The sequence below is a fragment of the Fukomys damarensis genome, unplaced genomic scaffold (assembly GCF_012274545.1).
Source record: "Fukomys damarensis isolate Sample0158 unplaced genomic scaffold, DMR_v1.0_HiC HiC_scaffold_2, whole genome shotgun sequence".
Lineage (NCBI taxonomy): Eukaryota > Metazoa > Chordata > Mammalia > Rodentia > Bathyergidae > Fukomys > Fukomys damarensis.
The window spans coordinates 61,297,535-61,319,319 of record NW_022900914.1 but is presented as its reverse complement, the minus strand read 5'-3'; the positions used below and the strand labels follow the sequence as shown (position 1 = coordinate 61,319,319).

General features: G+C 47.1%; 1 protein-coding gene and 1 pseudogene across 1 annotated transcript; one reads left to right on the top strand and one right to left on the bottom strand.

Annotated features, from left to right (window-relative positions):
* Positions 1 to 270: 270 nt before the first annotated feature.
* Positions 271 to 5,642, bottom strand: Tex37 (testis expressed 37). Its single transcript, XM_010625628.2, has 4 exons — positions 5,588 to 5,642; positions 4,666 to 4,702; positions 3,913 to 4,005; positions 271 to 803 (listed from the first exon to the last, which is right to left on the bottom strand). The coding sequence occupies exons 2-4, from the start codon at positions 4,690 to 4,692 to the stop codon at positions 381 to 383; spliced, it is 543 nt and encodes a 180-aa protein (XP_010623930.1). The 5' UTR covers positions 4,693 to 4,702; positions 5,588 to 5,642; the 3' UTR covers positions 271 to 380.
* Positions 5,643 to 9,913: 4,271 nt separating this feature from the next.
* LOC109118108 lies at positions 9,914 to 17,861 on the top strand (annotated as a pseudogene).
* The last annotated feature ends 3,924 nt before the right edge of the window (positions 17,862 to 21,785 follow it).

Below are 21,785 nucleotides of genomic sequence, written 5' to 3'. Positions count from 1 at the left end.
AATAGGGTCTTGTTAAGTCACTAAGTTGCTCAGGCTGGGCTTAAACTGTCTGACCTCCTGCCTCAGTGTCCCAGAGCAGTGGGGCTGTAGTGTGCACCACCAGGCCTGGGCAGCACTAACTGTAACAAAATCCGACACGCGCTTCAGTTCTCCATCCACTCTGACTTTCCCGCTCTCCCTCCCTCCCTCCCCCCTCAGGGAGGCTGCAGACTCTGGGCTGGAGGATGGGGTAAAGGACTGCAGTCCTGGGGCTGCTGGAGGATCTTTCCAGTTTAATTTTTAATTCCCTTCTCAGGCCTCCAGGACTGAGCAGTGAGTGGCCCGGGGAATTCACATCCCTGAACCCTCAGAATGGCCCGAGGCATGAGCTGTCCCTCTTCCTACTGGTAAAATGGCACCAGGGGTCCCCAGCGAAACAAGATGGGGACTTTGGTTCTTTGGTGCCGAGGGCAGGGACAGCCAGGCAGGAGCAGGTAGCCTCTGCCCTCCTTAGCAGCAGGCTGGCAACCGGTCTCCAGGAGGCACGGCAAGTCGGCATTCTGCTGAAGCAGGTTTGGGGGGCCCCGGGCCAGGTGCAGGGCCAGGGAGGCTGGGTACCCCGAGGGGCAGGTGCTGCTGAACGGGCCCATGTCCTCCACAATGGCCACTTGGTCCTGCGGCGGGAAGAAGCCGGGGAGTCCCAGGTCTCTGGCAGTCATGTGGGGTCCCTTGAAGGCAGTGTACCCATCAGACAGCTTGGGCCTGGGGTCGGGAATGGGCCTGTGAAACTCTTCCTTCCGGAGCTGGGCATTCAGCTTCACCTGCTGTGGAGACAGAACCTTCGTGAACACAGGGCAGAGAAAGGCAAAAGGCGAGGCCGTGTCCCTCGGAAGTAGCTAAGAGCTCAGTTTCCTTACTTTAAAAAATTCTGAGGGCTGGGGTGTAACTCAGTGGTAGAGTGCTTGCCCAGCATGTGTGAGGCCCTGGGTTCAGTTCCCAGCACTGAAAAAATAAAATTTTAATTTATTTTTGAATGTTAATATATACAACAGGGAAATACTGAAGTCATACAAGAGCATTTATAGTGAAAGGTAAATCTATTTTCTATTTTCTTTCTGCCTTGGTTTCTATCTCTGGAGGAAACTGCTGTTAGGTGTTGTGTAAAATTATTATAGAAATATTTTACATGCCTATAAACATATGTATGTTATCTCCCTCACTTGCTTTATACAAAAATGATTCATATTATTTTTCATTCTAGCTTCCATTAAAGACTACGTCTCAGAAATTATTCCACCTTTGTACAGATCAGGTCTTTGGTGAGGCTACCTCAAAATAGGAAAGGCTTCCTTCTTTTCAAAAAGGAAGAAAAGCCAAATATGGTGGTGCACACCTGTAATCCCAGCACACAGGAGGCTAAGGCAGGAGGATCGCCATGAGTTCAAGGCCAGCCTAAACTACCCTATCTCAAAAAAAACCCCAAAAAACAGTAAAAGAAGAGGAAGAGGAGGGAGAAGAAGAAGGAGAAGGAAAAGAAATGATAAGGGAAAAGATTGGTAAAAGCCGGGGATTTAGCTCAGTGTGCCATCACCTGCCTCGAAAAGCACAAGGTCCCGATCCCCGGTACAAAAAAAAAGACTGGTAAATCTGATTATATTAACAGTAAGAATTTGTGTTCACTAAATATAGAGTATGAAAACAAAGCATAAACTGAAGAATCTTGCCACATGTGCAGTTGACAAATGAAAGAATCCTAGGATATTTTGGGAATTTCTACAGCTAGGGAGAGCAACACATGCCCAAAATCCGAGCTACTAGGGAGGCAGAGATAGGAGAATCATAAGTTCAAGGCCAGCCTGGCCAACTTAGAAGCTTTCTCAAAATAAAAAAAAATAACGTAAAGAAGGGCTGGGGATTTAGCTCAATGGCACCACATCTGTCTCACGGGGCAAGGTCCTGAGTTTGATCCCTAGTACCAGAAACAAAACAAACAAACAAACAAACAAAACATAAAGAAGTCTGGAGATGTAGCTCAGTGATAGTGTATTCCTGAGTTTCACCCCACTCCTAATAACAAAATTTAAAAGGATTCCTACTAAAAAGCAATCCAATAGAAAAAATTGGCAAAAGTTAGGAACAAACATTTAACAGAATAAACACCCATAAACAGATGAAGAGATGGCCAACTTCATTAAAAGTGAAATGAAAATTATGAGCACAGGGAATATAGGATTTCACACCCACCAAACTGGCAAAAATGTAAATGCCAAATAATGGCAAGATTTCAGAGTTGACAGAGTGACTTCCTTTTGCTGGCAGTAATGTGAAAATTGAGAGAGTGAGTTTACCTAATAGCTTCTGAATAGCGTGTATGCACACACACATTAGGGTGTGTCTCACCTTCGCTGTGGCATTTGGGAGGAGAGAGTGGGGGAAGTAATTCCAGCACCTGCCTACAGGAGAAGGGATGGCTACTTATGCATCGTGCTATGGCTTGTGTCTAGCTGTACCCCCAAAGCCTCACACAGTCAGAGATGGGGCTTCTTCAGAGGTGGCTGGATCTAGTGTGATGCTGGGATTGATTCATGGTGCAATGCTAGGCTCAAGGGCACTAGGATTAATGGTGTGAGTGCTACCTGCCCTAAGTAGTCTGGATAAGATAAAAGAGGCAGAAAGTCTCTGTTAAGGTCCCTTGCTTGCTTGTTTTTGCAGTCTTCTGCTTGCCATGAACTGATTCTCTGCTATGCCCCTCTGCCAAACCATCTTCCTTTGGAGCCAGCCAGTTATGGACTAAAACCTCTACAAACTATGAGCTAAACTTTTCCCCCTTTAACTTTGGATGTTGGCTATTTTGTCTCAGGAAAGAGAGAAACACAACACATGGCAAATTCGTGCCGTGTACTGCTGAATAGCAGAGGGCAGATTAATACACTGTGCTTGTCATAGCTAACTGTGGTGTCAGCATGAATAGCAATACCTGGCTGATTGGTTTAGCACAGTCCTGGGTGTGGATGACGGACTTATTGAAGGGGGAAGTCCCTCCCTAGGTGTGGGTGACACCAACCAATAGGTTTGCAGCCTGGACAGATAGAAAGGGAAAGAAGAAGGAAGTCTCGCTTCTGCTTCTCAGAGGAGCTCCAATCTTCACCATCGCCTGGGGACAGTCATCTCTAGGCTTCCAGTGGAGACTCTTCAGCTTCCTGATACAGACTCACACAGCGTTCCACAGTGAGGTCCAGGCCTTTGACCTTTGACTGGATCCTTCAGATCTCCAGTGGGCAGGCAGGCCCTTTATGTTCTCACACCTGACTCTGCAGGTGGCCATTGTAAGCCTACCTTGTAAATCAAACATATATAGATAGATAGATAGATAGATAGATAGATAGATAGATAGATAGATGGATAGATAGTACATATAAGTCTGTAGTGAACAATGATGTTTAAAAATAGAAGCAGCCATGGAAGAGTACAAATAATCTAATGTATACCAAATGGAAAAAACAAACTAAATGATTTGTTTAAAATAATACATACATACAGAGTAAAACTACTCTTTAGAAAACAAGACACAAAGGAATGATTAAGCCCAAACCCAGAGTGCTGGCTTCTCCCGGGCAGTGCACAGACTCTGAGGTAGCATTCATTCACACGCTGTGTCTGAGGCTGGCTGATAATGGTTTAAACAGTGTTTGCTTTGCAGCGTTGTTTAGGCTATCCATTTGCATTATCCACAATCTCTCTTGTGCGTGGCTTGTCTCCCATGTACACTTTAGGACACTCATGCTCACGAACACACAAAAGACCCGTAAGTCAGGTCACATGGCATCCAACATTATTTTGAGCGAGTGCCTCCAAGTCCACATTCAGACAAGTGAAATAGATACCACCGCGGGGACAACTGAATGAGAGACAAGCCTAGAGTTGCCTTCCTACCTCTTGTGGCGTGGCCGTAGAGTATTTGTGCTTCCCATAGGGCTTATAGTCCACCATGTAGGAGCTTTGGTATAAGTCTGAATCTACACGGCCCTGGAGAACAAGAGGGAATAGGAAACAGGAGTTGCACCTTGTCATTGTTTTACACAAAGCCATTGGATAGCTCCTCACTGTTTCTAGGACAAAGGCCAAATTGGGTGGCATTAGGAGCCCTCAGGACCTGGGCTCTACCCCTGATACCGCCTCCCTCACCTTCTATTCTGACTCACTTCTTCCCACCTGGCGTGTTACCCAAGTTCCTGAGCAACATCGAACTCCTATGTATCTTCTCCAATCTCAGATTAAATGTGCACCTACCCTTTAATTCTCCACCTTCCAAAAATCAACCCCTTTTCCCTCTGCTTGGATAGCAGAGTTTGCAGCCCCTGCCAAGGCAGCACATACTGGGATGTATAGGGGAGGAGTCAAATTACACTGGGTTGAGACTTTATCTTAGGCACCTGTGCAGCCACAAAATCCAACACAGACGCCTGCACACTGTGGGTGCTTAACATACGCATGCTAAATGAAAAACTCAAAAAACCCAGAGCACGATAAACATTGAGATCTCTTTTGTCTATTGTAAAAACAAAACAAAACAAAACAATTCCACAAGGATGAATAGATGGAGCCCTAAAGAGCCTGGCCCTCCCCTGCTTTCTGAGGCTGCTTGGCCCTGAGACACTCACAGTAACAGAAACCCACAGTGCTCACCTGTTTGGGGTACACCACACCTGCCATGGCCGAGGACCTAAACAGATAAGCCGGTTATCCCTGCTCACCCATGGCACGTGAAGCAGCTGCTGTCCCCAGAACTGTGCCAGACAAGCACAGCTGTCCTGGTCCTCTCTGCCCATTGTGCCCACTTCCCTTGGGTCCTGCCCTGCACATTACCCCATCGGCCAGGACAGGAGGAGCCCAGGGAGAGAGGGGCTGGTGGACAGGGGCCCTGAGACAAAGAGGATGCAGTGAGACTCAGGAGGATTTAGGACTCTTTAAATGTCGCTTTACCAGGTAAAGCAGATAGCAGGGTAAGTGGTGTGTAGGTGTGTAGGTACGTGTTAACAATCATCTTTTTGGCAAGCACAAGCACTAGGTTTCCAGTGTCCACTGGTGCCTGGATGTAAGTCCCCTACCATGGCCTGCTGCAAGCTATTAGCACAGCGCCACTGAGGGGAAGGCACACAGAAGAGGGGGGCTCTCCCGGGAATACAGGGCCCCCCACAACCTAGAGGAGCAGGAAAGGCTGAGGCAGAGGACTCAGCACGCGCAGCTCAGGATCAGGGTTCCCAGGTGAGGAAAGCAGTGGAGTTCTGCAGTCTCTGTGGGGAAACAGTGGCAGGAAGATCCAGCCCTGCAGCTCTTCCTCGGCTCCTTGAGGTCCCGGGTGAGCTCACCCCACTGTGTGTGCATGGGACCCTAAGTTCCTGAGGAGGACTGCACTTCACTCCCAGGGAACCCTGCCCTGGGCTGCACTCTGGTCAGCAGCCTGTGGCCAGTGGAGTAGTAGCCGGACCTCAGTGGGCCACTTTGTCCCCTGATTTCTGTGCATGGAAAGCTGCTTTTCTGAGGCTGGGGACCAGCTGCAGTGTGGGCACCGCCTACCCCTCCTTCCTCCATCCCAGGCTCCTCCTACCCTTCCAGCCCCAGGCGTCTTGTCCCTGCCACACGAAGGTCCTGTCGCTGGTCCCACAACTGTCATTGAGATGAGCTGACTTATGTGAGGAGGCTGTTTGGTCATAGGCTGTGGTCATTGTGATGTGGGTGCCAGGCAGCCCCTGGCCTTGGTGTACTCCCAGTTCATCCTGTTCCTGCTTGAACCTTGAAAACCTTATGCTAAATAGAGAAAAAGCAGCCACAGAAATACAAAGTGTATGCGGTTTTACTTAGATACTTAGATGAGGTCCCTAGAGTGTCCAGACTGATAGAGGCAGAAAGTAGAAGGGTCACTAGGGCCTAGGGGAAGGTGAAATGAGATTTAGCTCAGTGGTGCCGCCGCCTGCCTCGCAAGTGCAAGTTCCCGAGTTCGACCCGGTACCAAAAACGAAAATCAAAACAAAACAAAAACAAAAAACAAAAGCAAAAACAAAAACGTCATGGACATAGAGTTTCAGTCTGAGGATGAAAAAGTTCTGGAAGTGCATCGTGATTATGGTTGCGCAACAACACAAACACACTTAATGCTACCGAGCTGCATGCTTAGAAGTAGTGAAAATGCTAAATTCAGTCACCTAAGACGTGAAAACGTCCACCCTCCTTCGGCCACCTCCTCCAGGAAGTTTTCTCCAGTCTCTCTTCCACTCGCCCAGCGGAATTTCCTGAGCAGCTGCTCTGTGCCAGGTGCTGCTCAGAGCCTTGCAGAGTCGGACACTGCCGTCTGCACAGCGATAAGGGAGAAGCTTGTGCCCAAGGTGGGATGGCGAGCACCTCTTCCCCATCTGGGGAAGAACCCTCTCTTTCTTTTTCTCCATTAAGTTTATTGGTACAGTACAGTTACATTCATCATTGGGATCTTGCAGCTTTATGTGATGTATCTTGGTTCTTATATTTTCCCCATTCCCCAGCCCTCCCTTCACCCCCTCCACCCTTCCCTATTTACAAAGAATTTGCTTCCATGTTTTCCTTTTCTCTTATTTTTCTTTTGCTTTCTTTCCTTTCCCCCACCCCTCCCACTTCCCCTACTCCTTTAGACATTTTCTTCCTATTTCACAATATCAATTATACATTTTGATTCTTATTTACACTTTGTTTTGTTTTATTTTGTTTTGTTTTTTGAGACAGGATCTCACTGTGTAGTTAAGACTGACCTGGAACTCACCGTGTAGTCCAGGCTGGTCTCGAACTCACAGTGATCCTCCTTGTCTCAGCCTCTTGGGTGCTGGGATTACAGGCGTGCGCCACCATGCCCAGCTTCAGTTTTTCATTCCAGAGAAACTATTCGGTATTTATACATGTGATTACTATTTATTTAACTTAAGAATATGTCCTCCATGTGCATTCACTTAGCTAGAAATTCACTCACTCTTTATGGCTGAGTAGTACTCCATTTTATAGAAAAACCATATCTTTTTTATCCAGTCTCCAGTTGGGCTGTTTCCAAGTTTTAGCTATTACAAACTGTGCCACTATAAACATGGGTGAGCATATATTGCTATGATATGATTCTTTTAATTATTTTGGGACTATACCCAGCAGAGGGATAGCTGGGTCAAATGGGGCCTCTAATCCTAGCTCTTTGAGGTATCTCCATGTTGATTTCCACAGTGGTTGCACCAGTCTGTGCTCCCACCAACAAGGGAGAGGGGTTTCTTTCTCCCTACAACTGCCCCAGAATTTGTTATTGGTCGATTTCTTTATAGGAGCCATTCTTTGTGGGGTGAGGTGGAATCTCAGTGTTGTTTGCATCTGCAACACTGGAATGACCAGTGATGTGGAATATTTTTTCATATATTTACTTGCTGCTTTTACTTCTTTGTCTGAGAAATGTCTGTTCATTTCAGATGCCCATTTTTGAATTGGGTCTTTATATTTGGGGGGTCTATTTTTTTTTAATTTTTTTATATAGTCTAGATAGTAGACCTTTGTCTGAGGAGCAGCTGGTAAAAATTATTTCCCACATTGTAGGTTGTCTCTTAGCTCTGTTGGTGGTTTCCCTTGCAGTGCAGAAGCTTTTTAATAAGATGAGGTCCCAGTTGTTGATTCTTTGTGTTACTTCCCATGCTACTGAGGATTTTGTTCATAAAGTCTTTTCCTATACCAGTGATTTTGAGAGTTCTACCTAACTTATCTTCCAGCAAGTTTAGTGTTTCTGTTTTAATGTTGATGTTTTTAATCCACTTGGATTTTAGTTTAGTGCATGGTGAAGTATACTGGTCTAGTTTTAATCTCTGACAAGTTTAAATCCAGTTTTTTCGACACCATTTATTAAAGAGGCTATCTTTCCTCCAATGAGGATGTTGGCTTCTTTGTCAAAGATGAGGTAGCTGAGTATGTCTGGGGTTATTTCTGCATCTTCTAATCTGTTCCACTGATCCTCAGGTCTGTTTCTTTGCCAATAGAATGCTGTTTTTATAACAGTGGCTTTGTAATATAGTTTCAAGTTCGGAATTGTTATACCCCCACCATGTCTCTGTTGCCTAGAATAGCTTTTGCTATTCTAGGTCTCTTCAGGTTCCAAATTAAGTTTTGGATTATTTTCTCTAGTTCTGTGAAATATACTGTTGGAATTGCATTGAATCTGTATAGCAGTTTTGGAAGTATGGTCATTTTCACTATATTGGTTCTTCCTACCCAGAAACAGGGGATATCTTCCTATTTTTATGTCTTCTTTGATCTCTTTTTTTCAGAGTCCTGCAGTTCTCAATGTGGAGGTCTTTTGCTTTCTTTTTTTTCTTTTTATTGAGTTTATTGGTACATTCTAGGTATACAGTACAGTTACATTCATTACTGGGATCTTGTACCTTTACATGATAAGTCTTGGTTCTCATTTTTTTCCCCTTGTCCCTGCCCTCCCTTCACTCCCTCCTCCCCTTCTTTTGCTTTCTTGTTATATTGATTCCTAGATATTTCATTTTGGGGGTTGCTATTGTGAAAGGGATTGTTTCCCTAATTTCTGTCTCAGTGAGTCTGTTATTTGTGTACAAGAAGGGTATTGATTTTTGGATGTTGACCTTGTATCCAACTACTCTACTGAATCTGTCAAGTCTAGAAGTCTTTTGGTGGTGTTTTTTGGGTATTCAATGTAGAGTATCATATCCATATCATCAGCAAGTAATGACAGTTTAACTTCTTCCTTTCATTTCTTTCTTTTGTCTAGGACTCTCTTTTTCAGAGACAGTGTATGTAAGATCCATGTGAGCCTGAGGTCATCTTTGCCACCAAGTGTAGAGAGCTTGGCCAAGAGCAAAACTAGCATGGAGAAAAAGACCTGCAAGATGGAGAGGGACAGGAACATCAAGAAGACACCAAGCCCCTAGACACAGCCATGCCTGAAGCCTGATCAAACATCTTCACTTTGTGGTGCATGAAAGTCAATACCTCCCTTTTCATGCTAAGACAGTTTCAGGGGAGTTCCTGTAATTTCCAGCTGAAACAGTCACAACAATCTCAAGACTGAGAGATGAAGTAGCTATTTCTCCTAGCACCAAGCTGTCATTTTGTTTTAGGGTAGAGACTGCTGGGCAGTGAACTCAACCCCAGCCCCTGATCTTGAGGCAAAGCACTGGGCTTACCCCCCTTTTTATCCCTCTGTGCCTGTCACTTACACATGAGGATTTCAGAAGCACCTGTGAATTTAATAAAACTGAAAGAGGTGGCAAAGAATTGGGCAAAGAACAGGGTGGCCACAGGGATGTGATGGAAGGGGTAGCTCAGGCAAAACAAGTGACTTTTCTGCCTCAAACATCCGATTTTTCATATATTACCAAGTAGGTTTTGGAGTCTTGGGTTCAAATCCTGATGCAGTCATGTGCCACATGATCACAGGTCAGTCAACGGCAGGCTCACATATAACGGTGACCCATAAGAGTATAATGGAACTGAGTCACCTTGGATTTATGGCCATAGAGCGGGAGGGCTGGTGTAAGCAAACTACTGCATGGTCAGTTACATAAAAGTATGGAAATATAAGCCCGGTGTGGTAGCACACACCCTTGATCCAGCACCTGGGCTTGCAGGAGGATTGCCATGAGTTCAAGGCCAGCCTGGGCTACACAGTGAGACCTTGTCTCAAAGAAACCCTAAATACGTAAATAACCACACAAGGGAGTCTGCAAGAACAGTTATGGCCACAAGGAGAACAGGGTGGGCATGCAGAGAAGATCCCTGAGGTAGGGACATGTGACTGTCCTAAAGGAGACAGAGGATTTCGCTCCCAGCGTGGGCTGGGGAGAGACTCCTTGCGCAGAAGAGGGTGCTGCTGTGTTAGCAGGGGACAAGGGCAGCTCTGGGCGAAGCTCGCTGGATGGGTGCAGAAGGGTCCTCCCCTGCCTCCTTTCCACCGGAGACGGTGTGCCTGGGACAGGTTGGACAGATGCCCAAGGATTCAAAGAGAAGTGAGTGGGTTCGAGAGGTACTTTGGAAGCCAATTCTTAGCACTGAGTCAGTGCTAGGAAGCAGCAGGGCCCAGGCCCAGAGAGGCCTTTTGCAATTCCTGGGGTTCTAAATGAACAGGGCGTGCTTGCGGGTCCTCGGGGAAGCACGGGTGTGAGGAGAGCCTTGATCAGATGGGGTCCTATCCAGCGGACTAAGGCTCCTTTGGGTGTCCTTGGTTTGTACCTCTGCTGCAGCTGTGTTTCTGCAGAGTCTCTAACACAGCGACACCAATGCAGCAGCTTGCAGAGGCAGAGGGTGCTGGCAACACAGCCTGCGTAGGAGTCTTCGCTCGCAGGGACCTCAGAGTCCTCTGGATGGGACCTGATTTGTGTGCTGTGTACACAGACTTCCTCCAACCCAGACTGCAACACACTCAGCCTTTATAAGCTCGCTGAGAAGTGCAAAACACCACTGGGTACCTGGCTTTTACATTTTCCCACTGCACTATACCTGTGTTCCTAAGGGAAAAAACACAGCTAAATCTTTCATGGTTTGTGTTTGATTTAACAGCATATAAGGGGGGCTCTTTTCTACATTTGTAAGAGATAAAACCTGTAAGAGATAAAATCCTGGTTTTTGCTGTTGTTTTTTGTTTTTTTTTTTTTGGTACCAGGGGTTGAATTTGGGTCCTTGTGCTTGTGAGACAGGTGGCAGAACCACTGAGCTAAACCCCCGACCCTGGTTTTTGTTATTTTAAATTTCAATCACATAGCTGGGAATGGTGGCACACACCTGTAATCCCAGCACCGAGGGAGGCCCAGGCAGGAAGATCTCAAGTTCAAGCCTAGCCTGAGTAATTTAGTGAGGACTTGTCTCAAAATTAAAAAGGAAAAAAAGGCTGGGGATATAGCTCCCTGTGAAAGTTCTGGGTTCATCTCCTCTACTGGAAAATAAAACATAGCAAAAGTTTCAATCGCCTCATACGTTGTAGGGTAAGATAAGCTAATAGTGTTACAGAAAGCAACATGGGCTCAGAAGCGTGATTACACTGAGATGGGTGTTACATAAGGGCAGGCAAAAAAAGATGCGCAGCCAGGATCCAATAACCAGTATGGACAGAGTGTCCAGGCTCCCTCTGCAGCCCTCCCCTCGCCTCTTATGGCATTTCCTTTCTGATAGCCCAACACGTCTTCGAGGGGCTGGATGTGAGCAGCGAAGGTGAGAAAACATGCGGTCCATTGCTTGGCTCCTGCTTAGTTGTTTCTGGAGAATCCCCAGGCCCTCTAAGCCCCTTAAACTAAGAGTGCCTCCCACTCCACCCTTCTGGCCCTGAGATTCTGTCTATGCAAATTCAGCTTGTTCACATTGTGGAATCACAGGAAGAAATTCTTCTCTCCAACTGGAAGCCCCTGAGTTCCTCCAGGCTTATATTAAAGGGATTACAATCCATTTCCTTCCTAATACGGCTAATGCGCCAGGGGAAGCCTCCAGGCCAGGGATTAAAGCATTTACGCCTTTAATTAGGAGCAACCCTCTCTTTAGAGCCCAAAGTGCAAACAGAGTGTGCACACTACAAAGCCCTCTCCCAGCAGGATGGGGCGTTGCTGCCCCTCCAGGGTCTTGGAGCCTGCAGCGCTGAGCAAACACCACCAGTCCCCAAGGAGGTGCTTCCCTGGGAGAAGGGCGCCAGGCAGAGAACAAATAAACAAAAAACTGACCCTCCAGTGAATCCAAGATCAGCGAGGCTGCGCAGCAGGACAGGCGAGGAAGCCCCGTGGCGAAGGCCCTGTGACATTGCCTGACCTCCAGGAGGGTGTGGGACCCTGAACTGTCCCTCAGCAGGGAGCCACTGGCTGTCGAGTGGACAGGCCATTCCCCACACAATGGGTCACCTGGGGCAGGCTCCCAGGGCAGCTCAAGGACCCTCAGCTTCACTGCTGCCCGCTGTCCTTGCCTTTGTGTGTCAGAATCTCTGGGAGACAGAGCCAGCCTTGGCAGCTGCCTTGTATAGCTCCCTTGGAGATTCTTGGGATTCTTATGCAGAGTAGAGAAAGCAGCAGCTCCTAGAGGAGGGAGCTGTGGCCCAGGGTTTGGATAGAGACCAGGGCCAGCGGGATGCTTGCTGGACCTCGCACATGCACAGTTGGGGAGAAATGGTGCCAAAGAGCCCGTGAAATTGTTTCACAGGGATAAGAACTCAGGCCTTTCTGGGCCAGGTGGCACGTGCGTATAATCCCAGCATTCTGGAGGATCTTGGAGAATTCGAGGCCAGCCTGGGCTACACAATGAGTTCAAGGCCAGTCTGGACTCCATATCGAGATGCTGTCTCAAAAGCAAAAAGAAAAACAAAGTACCAAAAAGGAACTGCAGCCTTTCGCTTAACCACTCAGCACATGTGTACAGCACAGAGCAGCCCTGTTATCCATAGGGGGATATATTCCAAGACCCCCAGTGGGTGCCTAAAATCACAGATATACCCAGCCCTACATGTACTATGTTTCTTCCCCATACACATTGATGATAGTGTGTAATTTATAAATTGGGCAAGTAGGAAATTAATATTAAAATAGAATGATATGTTATAATAAAAATGATTTTTCCTGTTAATATTTTGGGTTTTTTTGTTTAACCTGGGGGACTGAAACCATAAGAAGTGCGTAACCATGGATAAGGAGGAACAATGATGTTGAACACCTTGGAGGAGTAAGACTTGGGACTCCGTGCTGTGTGTGTGAGTGTGTGTGTGTGTGTGTGTGTGTGTGTGTGTGGAGATTCCTGCCACGGAGCACTTTACAGAGTGGAGAAAGTGTGCAATGGAACAAGCAACACAGGTAGGGCACAAGGGCACGGCACGGTCATGAGGGCTGGGGGGACCAGAGAAATGGCAGAGGAGAGGCAGCAAGGAAATCAGCACCCTCTTGTCCAAATGCGGTCAATCCCTAAAGGCTCAGCCACTTTCGGCCTTCTGAGGAGATCCACTTCCAGACTACTCATCCCTTCCTCTGAGTATTCATGACTCTCTAGCAGTCATTTGTCACTTACTTGATGACACTCCCATGTCTTTATTTAGTTATGCATTTTTTAACTTCCAAAAAAAGTGGGAAGTTGTGTACAGATATTTATTTATTTATTTATTTATTTATTTATTTATTTATTTATTTATTTATTAAACAGAGACTCCCTCTGTAGTTGAGACTGACCTGGAACTCACTGTGTAGCCCAGGCTGGTCTCAAACTCACAGTGATCCTCCTGCCTCAGCCTACCGAGTGCTGGGATTACAGGTGTGCGCCACCAGGCCCAGCTTGTGTACAGATTTTTAGACAGGGGGGCCTGAACTCCCTATGTAGCCCAGGCTGTTCTTGAGCTTGCAGAGATCCTCCTGAGTCAGTCTCCTGGGTGATGGTATCATGGATGTGTGCCACCACACCCAGCACGGTGCTGGGTTCTTAAACACATCCTTGATTATTTTAAAGATCAAGCCAGAAGGACAAACTAGAGTCAGTCACTGAAACCCTTCCAAGATGGCCTAAGAGATGTGGGCATTCACAGGCAGGCTAGGTGCTGAGAGGAGTTTTAGAGTGAGATGATTTTGCACTTGAACTCAGCTCACTCACTGTCTTTTTTTTTTTGTATCAGGGATAGAATTCAGGACCTTGTGCTTGTGAGGCAGGCAGCAGCACCACTGAGCTAAATCCACAGTGCTCACGGTATGTCTTTGTTTCTATCTAAGGTGGTGAAAACGCCTGCTCAGCAGGAAAATGGAGTAGAATCCCCTGATGGCCTCCTGAGCCCAAGGCCTGACATGCAATCCATGCTTGGTCAGATGTGGTGGTGCACACCTGTAACAGAAATGATCTGGGAGGCTGAGGCCAGAGAATCTCAAGTCATAAATTCAAGCCCAGCCCAGGCAACTTAGCAATTTAATAAAACTCCGTCTCCAAAAAAAAAAAAAAAAAAAAAAGGAGTGGGGCTGGGGCTGGGGATGTAGCTCACTACAAATGCCCTGAGTTCAATTCTCAGAACTCTTCCTAAGCAAAAGTAAATGTGGAACATGTCAGTGGTCACAGTCACTTGGTGACAGGAGCAAAGACCAGCGTGGAGAGAGGTGTGCAGCAGGCCAGGGAAGAGAAGAAATGTAGGAGATACCAACAGCCAGGGGCTCCTCCTGTTGTCCTGCTGCATCGGAGAATGGGCTGGACCCAGGGGACCTGAGGCTGACCGCAGGGTACATCCATGCTGGGCATTCTCTTCGCTTGGTGCATTCACTTCATTTATTCATGGCCCTAACTGCACAGCAGTGACCCTTTAATTCTGCCTGTCATCCAAATGAGAGAAATGAGGTTCAGAGAGGATTTGTTGTTCTTAAGGTTCTTGAGAAACGGAACCTGTGGGATAGATAGATAACAATAGAGAAATGTAGGGATATACAGAGTTTTCAAAAACTGAATATATACTTCAGGAAAAAAGAGTGTGCAAATGGATTAATACTAAATTTATCAAGACTTCGTGAGATTAATAAAAGTTACCTTTGGGCTCTACAATTATAAGAGGTACTCCAGGCTTCCACACATTAGCTTTTGTGATCATAGGGGTAGACAAGTTCCACCTCTTGCCACCTGCAAACTGGAGAACCAGGGAAACACGGTTGTATTTCAGCCCAAGAACCAGGAACCCCGGTGACCAAGGGCCAAAGAGGTAGATGGTCCATCTCTGGCAGAGAGGGGATGAATGGACCCTTTCTCTGTCTTTTTGCTCTGTGCAGTGCTCAGGGCTTGGATGGTGCCTGCACTGGGAAGGGTGTCGTCTCCACTCACCCTTCACAGGCGCATGTTCATCTCCCCGGAAACACTCTCCTTGACACACCCAGAAAAGTGTTTTACATCTACCTGGGCATCCTTTAACTCAGGCAAGTTGATGCATAGAAATAAGCATTCCCATAAACAACCTGGTATGGACACTCCCAGCGAGCACGGGAAAGGAACCAGTGGGCCATGAGTTTGCGTGGTAAGAAAAAGGAGAGACCTTTAAAGAAGGAAATGAACACTGCAGTTTGGGGGCCAGCCTTTGTTTTAAATGATATCCTCAGATATTCTGAGAAAATGACTTCAGATCTGTGATGCTCTTCTCCTGAGCATAAAAAATTTTACATATCATCAACACCAGATAAGATCCTTGTGTTCATGAGAGATAAAGATAAAAACAGTCACTCTGATAGCCACAACTCCCCACACAGAAAATATGCACGCTGTCCACGACAGACCCCACAGGGCCCGAACCCTCCCTGCCCTGTCCGGAGTTACCGTTGCTTCCCCAGTCTAAATGCATCCCTCCAGTCTGCCACCTACGTGTCCTTAAGATAAGAGAGTCATGCTCACTGTGTGGCCTGGTTCCCGTTACTGACCTGAGCACACAAGTTCTTGACACACACTATTGTTAAGAGTATAAATTGCCACAACTTTTTTTTGAAGGCAATTAGAGGCATCTGTCAAAAATGTCAACGCCTGTACGTCTTGACCCAGCAATTACACTTTTAGGTGTAAGCCAGACACCAATGATCACTCACTTGTGCGAAGACAGGCATGGCACAGTTCCCTATGGTACCGCTCACAACTGCCAAAAGCCCATAGCAACCTGTGTCTCCTTCACCAGAAACTGAGCAACCATAGGTGCAGACATGAACTATTTGAAGCAAATAAGATAGATTTTTCACATGAACTGATATGGAAAGATGCCCATGTCCACCAGAAGGAGAAAACATCCCTGAGATATTAAAAAATAATTTTGACACCCTTGGAGATTAAGTGGAAAAAAAAATCTTTTACCAAGAGGTCTGGAAAGGGAATGGGAAACAATAGCCTTAGGGTCCCTTCGCAAAGTAAGTGTAGGATGCACCCTGTGCGCTCAGTAACTGTTGTGGTTGATGATGATGACGAAGAATCTGTGCCCAAAAGAACTAAAAGAAGGATATTGCTGGACCAGGGATTTAGCTCAGTGGTGCCACTGCCTACCTCATAAGCACAAGGTCCTGAGTTTGATGCCCAGTACCAAAGGGAAAAGAAAAAGACATTGCTCCCCAGAGATCTTACTCTGCCTCACAGTGACTGCAACGCCTCCTTGTTCCTCTGTCAACTTTTCTCAATTCTTTCAGATGCTTTCTGGGACATGTGTGCAGGGTCAGTGCTGGGTCGAGGCCATTTAGATGTTGAAAGGTCCAGGTGATCAGTAAGTCTCACCTCAGTATCTCCCTGCCTGACCTGGCACTGCGGAGTAATCTCCCGGGGCATCTCCCTTCGCGCCATCATGCAGGAATGAAAGGCCGAGAGCGACTTCTTCCTCGGAACCGGCCGCGTTGACAGACCAGGCCAGTCACTTTGAGGTCAGCCCACTCCAGCCTCATCGTGCCAACCTGGCGGCAGCGGGAGGTCGAGGAAAAGACTGACTTTTGTCCACACAAACACTTTCAAGATGAGGTGGTGGGTCTCGATGTGAGGTCCCTGTCGCTCTGGGACAACCGCGAAGAACACAGACCCTCAGGTCTTCCAAATCAGAGTTCCATGGGGGAGGCGGGAGGAGGCCCAGGAATCCACGTCTTAAAGGAGCTCTTCAGGGAATTCTTTAGTTCCCTGTAGTTGGGAACAGCTAAGGAGGACCTTGGTGATGCCTTGCCCGAGGGCACGTCTTTCAGGGTGTCCGATTACACCTCTGAGCAAGCAGTGGAGCGGCCCTAGATCTGTCCTATGTCACTGGCATGGGAAATAATTGGAAAATAAATAAAGGCTGACTTTAAATGGATTCCTCTGTATATATGCCAGCAATGTGAGGCATAAGATTAGCATCAAATACAGTAGCCATAATATGAAGAAAATTTCAAGACAAATCGCAAAGGCACAAATACTGCTCTGTACCGATTCACTTTATTAGCAAATGTTTAGCAAATGGCTCAGAGATATAAAGAACTGCCTTCAGCTCGCAGAGCTTCCTTGTCTATCTCTTCTCATTTGTGACACGTATACCCAGGGAACATTTGTTTCTTCTTGCTCTTTGTAACAAAATCCTGAGTATGGTAACACCTGGAAGCGCTCACCATTGCTGTTCTCCCTCCCTCCCTTCTTTCCTTCCTTTCCCCCTGCAAATGTTTGTTGAGCACCTGCTGTACGCCAGGAATTATAGATGTATAAGTGAAAAAAAGGCCATGTCCCCTCTTTCCTGAGTCTCTAGGACGAATTTTACAATGGCGAGAATCCCTGATCCACAGCAGCTCCTAACGGTGGCTGTGGCCCGAGGAAGCAGACTGACTCCAAAGCAGATTTTAGTTTCAACTCAGTGCTTCGCCATTAATAAATGTATCTCCCAGGCAGTTTATCTAGCTCCGCATCCTCTCACAGAAGAGGCAGATAAAAGGATCAGGTGCAGGGACACACATCTGTCAACCCTGCCCCTTGGGAGGCTAAGGCAGGTGGATCACAAGTTCAAGGCCAGCCTGGGCAACTTAGCAAGACCCTGTCTCAAAATAAAATAAAAAGAGGAGCAGCGTGAAGAAGAAGCCAGAGGGACCCTAGGTCCGACCGAAGCTGTGTGTCCCTGCATCCCTGCGCCACCGCTGCCACGCCCAAGAGAAAGGCTGAAGGGGATGCTAAAGGTGAGAAAGCCAAGGTGAAGGACGAAGCACAGAGAAGATCTGTAAGGTTATCTGCTAACCCAGCTCCTCCAAAGCCAGAGCCCAAGCCTGAAAAGGTCCCTGCAGAGAAGGGAGAGACCGCGCCCAAAGGGAAAGAGGGAAAAGCTGATGCGGGCAAGGATGGGAATAACCCTGCAGAAAACTGAGGCCAAAGCAGACCAGGCACGAAAAGCTGGCGGTGCTGGAGATACCAAGTGAAGCGTGTGCATTTCTGATGACTGTGTACTTCTGGTGACTACAGTTTGAAGTGCTATTTTTTAGCAAGTTTTATAAAAAATGCAGAATTTTGTTTTACTTTCTTTTAAAGCTATGTTGTTAGCACACAAAACACTTCATTCTTGTTTTGGGGGAAGGAGCACACGTCCACTGGTACAACGTCTCCAAAGCTGGATCTATGAGGGGAAAGCACCTTTCCCTGCTAGTTTTGAGAGACTTCCTCTTGGCTCCCAGGACGAGGGAGTCCCTGATGTTGACCCCCGTGGCCACCTTGGCACAAATGCCTTCTGGTACAGGAAAACTCCCAGTTCATTTTATGTCCTCCTTCCCTCTGCCATCAGCACATACTGGACTCCCTTAAGCCCAGAGACCTGTTGGGACCTGACTCCCAAAAACTGATGTTACCAGTGTGTCGAGCATTCTGGACTTGCCAGTGACGTTGAGATGCTGTCCCACAAGACCAATGACTTCCTTTTTAGACAGTGGATCTTCAGATTGATAATTCTGCCATTCTCATTTCATTTTCTGCAAGTCAGGGTCGGCTTGTGAAAAGTTGTTAAACAATATGCTAAATGTGAAGTGTCAACCCTCACTCTAAACTCTCCCTACTCAGAGCATCAAATGAAGACATGAAGTGTCAACCCTCACTCTAAACTCTCCCTACTCAGAGCATCAAATGAAGACTTCACCAAGATCCCAGTGATGAGTGTAACTGTACTGTATACCTAAAATGTACCAGTAAACTCAATGAGAGAAAATAAATAAATAAAATTGTAAAAAAAATGAAGACTTCACTGGATTTTATAGTGGCTTTCTGATTTTTGGTAGTCCATCCAAGAAGGGAGTTTGAAACTTGTTGTATACTGTTAATGATTGTGTGCCCATGTCCTGCCTGAAAGACCATGACTGTTTATGAAAAAAGTATCTTTAATAAAGCTGGATGTGGTTTGGTTTAAAAAAAAAATTAAAAGAGCTGGGATGTAGCTCGGTGCTCTCTGGGTTCATTCAATCCTCAGCATCATTTTAATTAATTAATTAATTTATTTTTGTACCGGGGATCGAACTCAGGCCCTTGCACTTGCAAGGCAGGCACCGGAACAACTGAGCTAAATCCCTGGCCCTTCAGCATCATTTTAAACACTAAGTGTAGTATCCATCGTGGTTATCTCTCCCATACCCATTCCATCCTTCTGCCGTGGAGAGGTTGGGTAGAAAAACCTGCATACCAGCTCCACAGATGGGATCTGACTCACCCAAGAGGGCATCTCCGGCAAGGCTTTCTTACCAGACTGCAGAGCTTGACCCATAGAGCTGAAGTTCCAGTTCTTTTTTTTTTTTTTTTTTTTTTTTTTTTTTTGAGACAGGGTCTTGCTATGTAGTTTAGGCTGGTCTTGAACTCAAGGCAATCCTCCTTCCTGCCTCAGCCTCCCCAAGGTTTTAGTTTCTGATTGCAAGAACTTGCATTTCCAGCAAATCCCTAGGAGACGTTGGTTCCCCTGGCCTGGAGACCTTTGAATTGCACTGGTCTAAACCCATGAAGGTATCTTATTTCCTCATTCTAGGACTGAGTCAGGGCTGGGACACAATCCCGGGTGCAGGGCAATGCCCCCTCCTCAGTGCAGGGCAAGTGGCTGCCGACACTGCCAAAACCATTGCACACCTTTAGCACCCTGGCTGGAACTGACATTCAGGAGAGGAAGTGCCCAAAAGAATGGCAGGGATTTGCCTGTAATCCCTGCTCTAGGAAGGCCGAGGCAGGAGGATTGCTGAGAGTTCGAGGCCAGCCTGAGCTACACAGTGAGTTTAAGGCCAGTCTGAACTACATAGTGCAACCCTTCTCAAAAACAAACAAACAAACAAAACAAAAAGAATGGCAGAGGAGTAAGTATAATTCTGACTAAAGCTTCTGGAAGCCCCAAATCACTGGTTAGATCCTGAGGATAAGAACTTCCTTTTATTATTTTATTTATTATTTTTGTAGTTGTTGTTGTTATTTTGGTACTGGGGATTGAACTCGGGTCCTTGCGTTTTTGAGGCAGGAGGTGGCACCACTGAGCTAAATTCTCGGCCCCCTTCCTTTTATTATTTAAACAAGAAATTTAAATCAATTTTTGTTGAGCTTTCTGTTACTTGTGACCAAAATATTCCTCATTCCCTCCGATCCACCTCGTGAGGGTGAAGCCACAGTCATCCCCTCAGCTGTCCAGGAAACAGTCTGGGCGTGGCACAAAGCAGCCACTGATGAATGTGTGTCAGTCCACGCAGGGACATTCGCTGCTTCTCACAGGACGGAGCGATGACCTTCACTAGGGGTCTGGGGGGCAGGGCCAGAACCGTCCAGGCCCACTGTCAGCCCGGTAGCTGTGCTGTGTCCCACTCTGTGTCCTCTGTGCTGCAATGTGCCTGGCCGGTCCCCCATTCCGGGCTCTCAGCACAGACCACTTGTTCACAAAGCTCTGAGCTCCCTTCCTGTAATGAGTCTTGGTCTTCAGATCCCATCTCTTCCCTCATCTTCCCTCTTCCTCCCTCCCTTCTTATCTCTCACTTTCCCTCCCTCTCTCCCTCCCTTTTTCTTTTATTTTTTGAGATGGGAGTCTTGCTGCGTTGAACAGTCTGGGCTTGAACTTGCGACCTCCAACCTCAGCCTCAGGAGCAGCTGGGATGATAGGCGTGTGTCATTGTGTCCTGGTTTCATCACCTGATTTCCACTGAAAGTTTCACTTTGCGAATTGAGGCTACTGGTGCTTGTTCAGTACTTTTTCCTTTTTTGCTATACTGGGACTTTGTGTGTCTGCTTTAATTATTCATGGGTGGCATTGATGCACCCAGCTCCCTCAGTTGCTGGGACACTTGCTGTCCTTGGCCTTGCCCCAGCTGTGTGCGTGCTGTGGCGGTGGGCCCCAGGGTGGGGAGATGTGTTCATTCCAACGGCTGCCAGATTGGATTTCCACAGAGGTGGTGCCTGACCCAACAGAGCTCATTCCCTCCCAGGGCTCCAGGGCTCCTTCCTGCCTCCTGCAGCTGCTCTGGGTCTCCAGTGGTGTAGCAGAGACCCCCATCCCCATTCCCGGGGTGTCTTCAGGATACTCTCATTCTGTTATGGCCCAACTAGCACCTATTACAGGATGGATGCTCAACTCTATTCAACAGCAGCCCTTCTGATTCGGGGCCCTGCTACAAGCACATCCTGGCTGCCCTGAGTTGCACCAACCGCAGTCTCACTAGGGCATCCAGGTGGCCCTGTCTGTCATGGGTGCCTTGTTAGGCACTGTGACTGGAAGTCATTTTCAGCAGGCAATCACAATTAGCTGGGCATGGAGGAGCACACCTATGATCCTGGCACTGGGGAAGCTGAGGCAGAAAGGTCACCACAAGTTTTGAAACCAGCCTGGGTGACATAGTGAGTTCAAGCCCAGCCTGGGCTGCATAGTCAGACCCTGTCTCAAAAAGAAAAAAGAAAAGAAAAGAAAAGAAGTGATCACAGAGCATAGGACTCCGGGAGTCGGATGTTTGGACTCAGCTTTATCATTTTTTCTGTGTCCCTCACCACCACCTGGAGTCACCTTGCTTGTGTCTGTATTTATGTGCTTGTTGGTCACCAGGTGGTTGACTGTGGGGAGTAGACACCTAGGGGTCCAGCCAGCCCCACACCTTGGAGAGGGAGGAGACCTGGGGTCATCCAGATGAGCAGCAGGGTGGGAGAAACAAGTTGGGTGGGTTTTAGGAGCCACAGAGAAGAGAAAGGGGGAAGGAGAGAGGAGGGAGGAAAAGGAGGGGGAAGGAGGATAGCCGGGACTGCTGCCTTGGAGCCTGGAAATGAAACGTTCTGATCGGCTTTTTATTTTTTATTATTTATTTATTTAATTTATTGGTTTTTTTGAGACAGGGTCTCACTAGGCAGTTTAG